The sequence below is a fragment of the Opisthorchis viverrini genome (assembly GCF_000715545.1).
Source record: "Opisthorchis viverrini unplaced genomic scaffold opera_v5_12, whole genome shotgun sequence".
Lineage (NCBI taxonomy): Eukaryota > Metazoa > Platyhelminthes > Trematoda > Opisthorchiida > Opisthorchiidae > Opisthorchis > Opisthorchis viverrini.
In genome coordinates, this window is record NW_008751668.1 from 665,996 (window position 1) to 674,132 (window position 8,137).

Consider the following 8,137-nt stretch of genomic DNA (forward strand, 5'->3'; position numbering starts at 1 on the left):
AACCGATGGTTTGGCAGCGAAGTATGAAAGCCATTACCAGCAAACTTATCTGCGCTGGTCATTGCCGTCTTCCTGGATGGTGACCCCGAGACGGGCCACATCAATGGCTAGAGACATTGTCAGATATGGCCCAGTCGCGCCCTCAACGGCGCTCGTGCATCCAAGCTATTGCCTTCAATGCATAGCTCCTTTTCCAACCCTCCCCCTCCATTTGACAGCCCACTGACAGTGCTGGATTTATGCACCAGTTTATCAGCTCCCGCCTGCAACGTGCAGCCCCCCCCCCCCAAACCATCGGTGAACGAAACTGCCACAGCTACAACCAGTGTACGACGGGTACGAGGTTCTTACAGCTGACAATGATGATGATGATGACCTTATTGCTATCAGAAAAGCCATATCAGTAACTAGCGACTGAGATGCGCACCGGATAATTAGGAGCTTGAAAAATGTAAGGAAATGCTGCTGGATTTCGAGCATCTAGGTTTGCAGACTTCCGCTGCAAACAACAGCCTGATTTCAGTCGATCCGATGAACCTCTGCTGTCCGCCAAATCTTACTTTAACCCACGAGAACTGACGAAAACACTGGATATTGGTACCAGAGTGGGCGTCATTTAACTTAGCTTCTCAAACTAATTCGGCCAAGTCCAATACAGTTTACTCTTGTAAACGACGGTGTATCTGGGATTATAGCCAACCGGCTGGAGCAGTCATCTGGTGGGTGCGCTGTACCGCATAAATGTCCACGATAAATCTCGTTCTTCACAAATGACCTGTTTTAACTTTTATTGTCCTGAGTCCTGTCTCTGTCAAAAAATAGTAGTCCTAAATCTTTACCCAATAACCCCGTCATTCTCCAACAAAGTCTGGACACCCCCAAACAGAGGACCGTCGAAAACTGCCATACAACCAATGCAGAACATGTTAGCGTACTCTCCATTGGATATGCAGAAATGTTTTCATGCTCCTTAGATGTAACGAGGAATTCGAGTTGAGTGTTGTTGTATGGGAAACTGTTAGATGCTCCATGAATTACCTCAGACCCATCAGTGACAGACCCAATAATCACCACGGGCTACATCGGGAAATCGCCCGGTGAGAAAAGCAATAGAAATAGATTGTTCAGCTGTAACACCCTTCCGGTGCCTAGCTGCCATGCCACCCGAAGGAAGCACGAGGTCTGGGATACTGCCAGGTTGCCCAAGCATAGACAGGGGAGAGGTAGGGGTTGGGTTCGAACCACGGACCTTCTGGTCAATAAACTCGCGCTCTAACCACTTGAGCCATCTCGCAATGGTAACTAAGCAAAACCACACCTGAACTACACTTAACGCGCATGATAATCTTGGCTGCAAAAGGATCAAATGGCGTTGGAACCATCTCAGCCCAGAGGAACTAAGATTGTCAGTTGGAAACCTGGCTGAGAGACTGATAGATTCAAAGCGATGTAAGAACGGGATTTAAATCGGAAAACGTAAATTCTTCTAAATTCACACCTAAGCTCTTTAATGTGGAAATGGAGGATGTTTAAAGGAAGAAACTATATGTTTCTCCAGGAGCACCTTATAAAGTACAGCGCTCGCTTGGATTGAAGCACTCACTAATTTGCTGAAAAGTCTTCGAATCTTCATCAACGAAAGGTTCAGTTGGGATTCAGTTGAGTCGCCCATTAGGACCAAACAAGTGTGCAAGTAAGTGCATTTTCATAAGTAAAACGCTCTGTCTACCTAATGAGTAAACCAAGGGACTGGTGGTGTCAGGGCCACGCGGTGGTAGCCTGTCGCTAGCGAACACCAAAAGCCTCGACTCAATATCACAAGTTCAGCTCGTCTAGCAAAGCAAACACTTACGTTATCAAAAGCAAACACAAATAGGAAACTCACCCATCATCCGCAAATGCATGACGGTAATGGGGTTAAATGATCCACATGACAAGAGAATCACAGGTTCCGGTGGCAGAGTTTCAGCCGCATTCATCATTTGTGCATGTATGCTTTACCAATAAAATAGAGGAAGTTGACAGCAGCCGATTATGTGCAACCAAAAGCAGTGAAGCAGCACTGTCTGTGTTTGGAGACTGTTGGGGTGTCAGTATCCCAAAAAACTGCTTATTTTCCGAGTTATTGCCATTTTATTTCCAAAAATTTTTGAACTTTTAAATTTCGCACATTTTCCGCCATGTTGCACCTCAATCCGTAAAAACCGCGCTCTTTTCCTATTGGCCAGCTATACTTTGTGTGCATTAAATGACTTTTCGCTTCCCAAGGTCGCTCGAAATATATATACGGCGTTGCTCCCACTGCAATTCGCCTTTTGTTGAGGCAGTAGAAACCCTCTTCTGAAGGTCTGATCTTCTCCTCTGTCTACGCTATGAGTGGTTCGGCTCGCGTCACAGCTGCGGAGTTGTGCGCTCGGTCTCAGGTCGCGCATATCCGTTGATCGTACTCGATTCCGATACATATCAGAGACTGAGATTCAGCCATACATCCCTGTACGTTTATTGTCAGAAGAAGTGTAGGACCACAAATTGAGTACTGTTAAGGTGCCCGATACGGAACTTTGAGTGACGCATAGGTTCGACAATCCTGAATATCACAACGAAGAATTGGGTTCGTAATTCTACGGCACTATTTACACAAAGGGTAGGCAAATGTGTACAACAAACCTCAATTGTTCACGTTCGTAGCGTCAACAAGTTCACAGGTCAGTCACTGTGAACTTCCGCACACCAAACAACGGCGAGCGGAATGACGGCTCAGTAGCGTGGGTTGCATTCTTTCCTTCCGACGACGGTCTCGTGATTCTCATTGGACGTGCGATCACGCGGAGCCCATGAGAAAACAAGTCAAGGCAGGCTCAGCAAACGGGACGTGAACGCACATGGGTAAGTAGGTCAGCAGTGCGCATTCACACACATTCACACGTCAATACACAAGTGTCGGAAAGGACGTCCTCCGCGGCAAGGTGAGTGCCGGGTACGAATAAGCAAAACAACTGGAGGTCAAAAGTACATAGGCGGAGTAAGCAAATCAATGGGAGATTTATCTTATGGTCAATCTAGATTCAAACGGGATATTCATTCCTACTAAGGAGGAAGCAATTCGGGATTGCGGTATATCTTTCGCCAGATGAATGTTTCTGCTCAGAATGTACGTTTCATGCTGAACCCCTTTTCCCGAAATTTGTGTTATTACTTATTCATCTACTGTGAGCAGTGCACAGTAACCCGAAGGAGTCACAACAACAGTCACTCAGCAATATGCTGAAAGTCACGTTGGAGCTGTAATTTGCCGACGGATGTCAAACTGTGCGCCATCGTTAGTCACAATCTCTTTTGCCTACTTTCAGAAGCGGCGGCGGTAACGATGGTAGAAAATGAAGACGTCCCTGAATACCGGACAGATGAGATTGATCGCCCTCCCCAGTGACTACCACCGTCTGATATTTATATATGCCTGTACCCCCTGTTCCTCTCTCCTGAATCCCCACGTGTTCAGAGGTTCGGAGAATAAACCGTAGAACCCGCGCTCTTGTGCTTCTATGTGGACAGTTGGCGAGAGTTACCAACTTACAGTTACATCGAACCAATACGTCGCATTCTCCTTTTCAGCCCACCCGGCTGTTATTCTCAAGACATCCACACAGTGAGTTTGGATACTTTTATACACGCAGACATATTGCAGAGCGAACAAGCGGGCGATAGCGGTTGCATTAAAGTAAGACAAATTTTCGTACAGCGATGTGATTGATAATGATGGGGAGAAAGAAGATGATACTGTGCATGAAAAAGAGCAGTTTACAAGTGCTACAGAACTCTCCCCCTAGAGCGTCAAATTGGTGTGTGGCGTTTTGTACCTTTATTTTACTTCCATTATAACACCACGTATTTCAGCATTTGCATAATCGTTTTTTGTTTGAATACAAAAAACTACAAAAACGCGCACTTGTGCAATTTCGCTTAATACAAGCATGGTCACGTGTTTCAACTTTCTCTTCTGATTTCGCTCGCGCTTGCAGCGGCCATTCGCGAGTCTCATGTACTAATTCTGGTACCAAAACATTTCAGACCATCTGCGGAATCTATTATATGTGGGAACTGTTCAGAAGAAGACTGTAGTGGGAGTCGAGGACTTATTTAATCGATTATTGATCCGCTGAGTAGAATGAGAAGGCCTCGCCTCAGGATAGGCTTTATTCAACATACAAGCACAGTATAGGCTGAAATGACAAGTGAAAGTGAATTAATGGAAATAGCAGTAAAGCGTAACTTTCACTACATTCACTCCGGCAGGCAAAATGTTAGTTGAACCTAACAGAAATGGGTTGTTGGTAACAGAAAATGGACGTAGTGCGGATGAACAATCGAAAATGGTTAAAGTAATTTTTTAGTATTTTGAGGGTATGAATGGAACACTGAAATAACGTTTCGTCGTGGACGCAAGAAAGTTTGTAACACCTGATCTAGACTTCGCGGCTACGTAAATTGTAGGGACGAGTGCGTTACTGTTGCATCAGAAGACTCCGAGCATTTTCTGATATGCTCGTTTTCGGTCTGTTTCGAACCTCTGGTAATATTCCAGCATTTCCTTCACTGTTGTTATCATCCGATAACATTTGAGACTCGAGCTGAACATTTTCTGACCCCCTATCGCCACCTGCGGGTGCGAGTTAACGGATGGGAGCTGTTTGGTCCCTACCGTCTTTGACCCGAATATGGGCATACTCCGGATTGCATTCTAGTAACGTCGCTTCTTCCACAATTGGGTCATATTTTGATGTGCGGTCAAAAGACTTCACAAGGACTGGACCTGGTGGTGTTAGCCAGCTAGGCAGAGATGGTCCGTACGATGATCGACGCTCGTGAACAAACATTCTCTCATGTGGCGTTGAATTAGTAGCCGTACAGAGTAACGACCGAATGGCATGCAGAGCATCGATGAGCATATGTTCCCAATGTCCAACGTCGAGATTACGAGATGTTAGACCGAGTGTGATAGCTTTCCAAAGCGTTCCGTTTAGCCGTTCCACTTGTCCGTTGCCCTGGGGGTTATAGGGAGTGGTTCTGCTGGTAGCTATATGCCTGCTATGCAGAAATTCTTTGAGTTCGACGGACATGAATGAAGGGCCTCGGTCCGAGTGAATATAGGCTGGCATACCGAATATTGAAAACAGTTGACATAAACAACTGATGAGTGTCGATGCTTTCATATCCGGACAAGCGAAAGCAAATGGGAATCGCGAATACTCATCTATGATCGTTAGCAGATATTTGTTACGAGTAACCGAAGGTAAAGGTCCTTTAAAGTCGATGTTCAGGCGTTCAAACGGCCGGGTAGCCTTTATTAGTTTTCCCTGTATATGACGATGAAACCGAGGTTTTATTTGCGCACATACCCTGCACTGTGCGCCAACGGCCCTAACTTCGTTCAACGAATATGGGAGATTTTTCGATCTGACAAAGTGAAACATTCTTCGGACTCCGGGGTGGCATAACGAGGTATGTATGGTCAGCAGTTCGGAAGAATTAGACACGGAGCTACAAAACTGGCGGGATAGTGCGTCGGCAGCTTGATTCTCTTTGCCCGGACGATAAACGACATCATAACTGAAGGGAGAAAGTTCGATGCGCCACCGTAGTACCTTATCATTTTTAACTTTACCTTTATGGTTAGTATCATACATAAAGGCAACAGATCGTTGATCCGTTATCAACTTGAAGTGATTACCAATGAGGTAATGTCGCCATTTTCGTATAGATTCAACTACTGCATACGCCTCCTTTTCAACAGCGGAATGGCGTTGCTCAGATGGAGACAGTGTTCTGGAGAAAAAGGCCACTGGTCTTCCGTTTTGATTTAGGGTGGCTGCGATTGCCACATCAGGCGCATCTGTCTCGACTACCAACGGTTGTGTGTAGTCGATAGAAACAACCAGGGTGTTGGCCAGCTCCGATTTCAGTACGTGAAACACCGTTTTCACCGATTCAGGTACAGAAAATATTTGGTTGTGCATGAGTGGTTAAATTTTATCAGAAAAATGCGATATCCAGTGCGAATAGTATGAAAACAACCCGGTCGCTCGCTGCTGGGATTTTTGGTTACTGGGTAGCGGAAGATTGCGGAGTGGTTGCAATCTATCGGGGTCTGGTTTGATAGTACCTTTAGATACTTCATAACCTAACAACCGCACAGTTCTTGTACGGATTATACTCTTTGCTTCATTGAAAATGAGTCCGAAACGCAGCGCCACTTCTTTGAACTTGGCTAAATTAGCATCATGTTCTTCCATAGACTTACCACATACAGTGACAGTCTATATATGCAAAAGTGTCAGCCAGTTTCTCTTAGGAAATGATTTCATTAATTGTGCGTTGGAAACAAGCAACGCCGTTCATCACACCGAAGGGTATCCGACAAAGTTGGTACAAATTGCCATCAGCCTCGAAAGCAGTATATTTACGTTCGTCGGCGCGGATAGGAATTTGATGATAGGCCCTGCGTAGGTGGAGTGTGTTGTATAATTCATAACAAGCGATCTTTTCTATCATTTCAACGATGCGTGGGAGTGGATACGCGTCCAGATACGTATAACGATTAACTGTTTTACTATAATCAACCACCATTCGTTTCTTGTGACGCTCTTTGGTTGTGACCGAGACTTGAGCGCGCCATGGTGACGTTGATGGCTCTATAACTCCATCACGCAACAGGGTATTTATTTCCTTGCGAAGAAAAAGTTGATCAGGAAAAGACTGACGTCTGGTTTTTGTCGCGACAGGTTTACACATTGGCGATAGATTCTGGAACAAAGTCGGTTCAGGAACCTTAGCAGCTTTCAAATTGCAAAAGGAAACAGGTGGTCGGAAACCGCCGAATGGTATTTCTAATCACTCGTGCAGGTTGAGGAAGTCGTGACCGAGCAACACATCAGCACACAGATGCGGCAGAACGGATAGCCTGACATTTTTGTAATCGAAGTCTTTTAGCTGTAGGTGCACCAGACAATGTCCAAGGGTACCACTCACAAAAGATGTGTTAGCCATAGCGATTTTGCTTCTTGATTCAAGTACTCGCCAGCTATACTTATTGACGACTGATGCTGAGATATAACTCTCAGAACTACCAGTATCGACTAGGGCATGGAGACGGACACCGTTAACGTGAACATGGCTAATCGCTCGTTGTAGGCATACGGGAGCAGACGCAACAGTAAGCGCCGACAACACAGATCGAGTAGTCGCCGTCTGTGGCTTGATTTTCTGTTTTGAACGACAGACTGACTGAAAGTGACCCTTTTTACCACACAGCTTGCATATGGCATCTCTGGTGGGACAGGCTGTTTGCGGATGTCGGCTATAGCCACAACAGAGACATTTATTAGTTACCGCAGAAACCAGGATTGTATCTTCTGACTGGGCTGTATCTTGAATTATGCCACTTTGTGGAGCAGCGTTGCAAGGGTTGGATGAGATGGGTACTTGATACGACAATGCCTGCTTGTATGCCGATTCTAATGCTTTAGATTTTTCTACGATTTCACGTAGCGTCAACGTATGGTGCTCCAACAGCCTCTGGCGGATTTGAGTAGACTGAATGCCCGATATAAATGCGTCCCTGATAGCTTCGTCACGACGTACATCGCCTATCGCACTTTGATAATTACAATCAACAGCTAACGTCCGTAACTTTTCCACATACTGACCGAGTGTTTGCTCATTGTCTTGTTTGCATGTGTGAAGAACGTGTCGAGCGAAAATATCGCTTTTGGTGGGGGCATAGATTGAACAAAGAGTATCGACAGCTTCTTTGAAAGTGGTGTACTCAGAAACGGATTTATAGACAGAAGGAGAAAGATAATTGATCAAAAGTTCCAGTTTGTTCGGATTATGCGTCTCAATACAACATAAAAAATGGGAGAATGTACGATACCAGTGAATCCATTGGTCGGTTGCATCAGGAGCGTATGGATCCGCGTCAAATCTGGCTGGTTGAGCAAAGCGTTCCATGGATGAGAAATAATATGTTGAATAAATTGTAGTGGGAGTCGATGACTTAGTTAATCGGTTATTGATCCGTTGAATAGAATGAGAAGACTTCGCCTAAGGATAGGCTTTATTCAATATACAAGCACAGTAT

At 45.2% G+C, this 8,137-nt stretch overlaps 1 protein-coding gene across 1 annotated transcript in view; it reads right to left on the reverse strand.

Moving 5' to 3' along the window:
- T265_01123 (hypothetical protein) overlaps positions 1-2,208 on the reverse strand; it is a gene marked incomplete at both ends in the record, with an annotated part of 29,456 nt that extends 27,248 nt beyond the window's left edge. Inside the window, one exon of the mRNA XM_009165084.1 lies at positions 1,886-2,208. Within this exon, the coding sequence (XP_009163348.1) occupies positions 1,886-1,982 (97 nt within the window). The remainder of the gene's footprint in view (positions 1-1,885) is intronic.
- Positions 2,209-8,137: the final 5,929 nt, after the last annotated feature.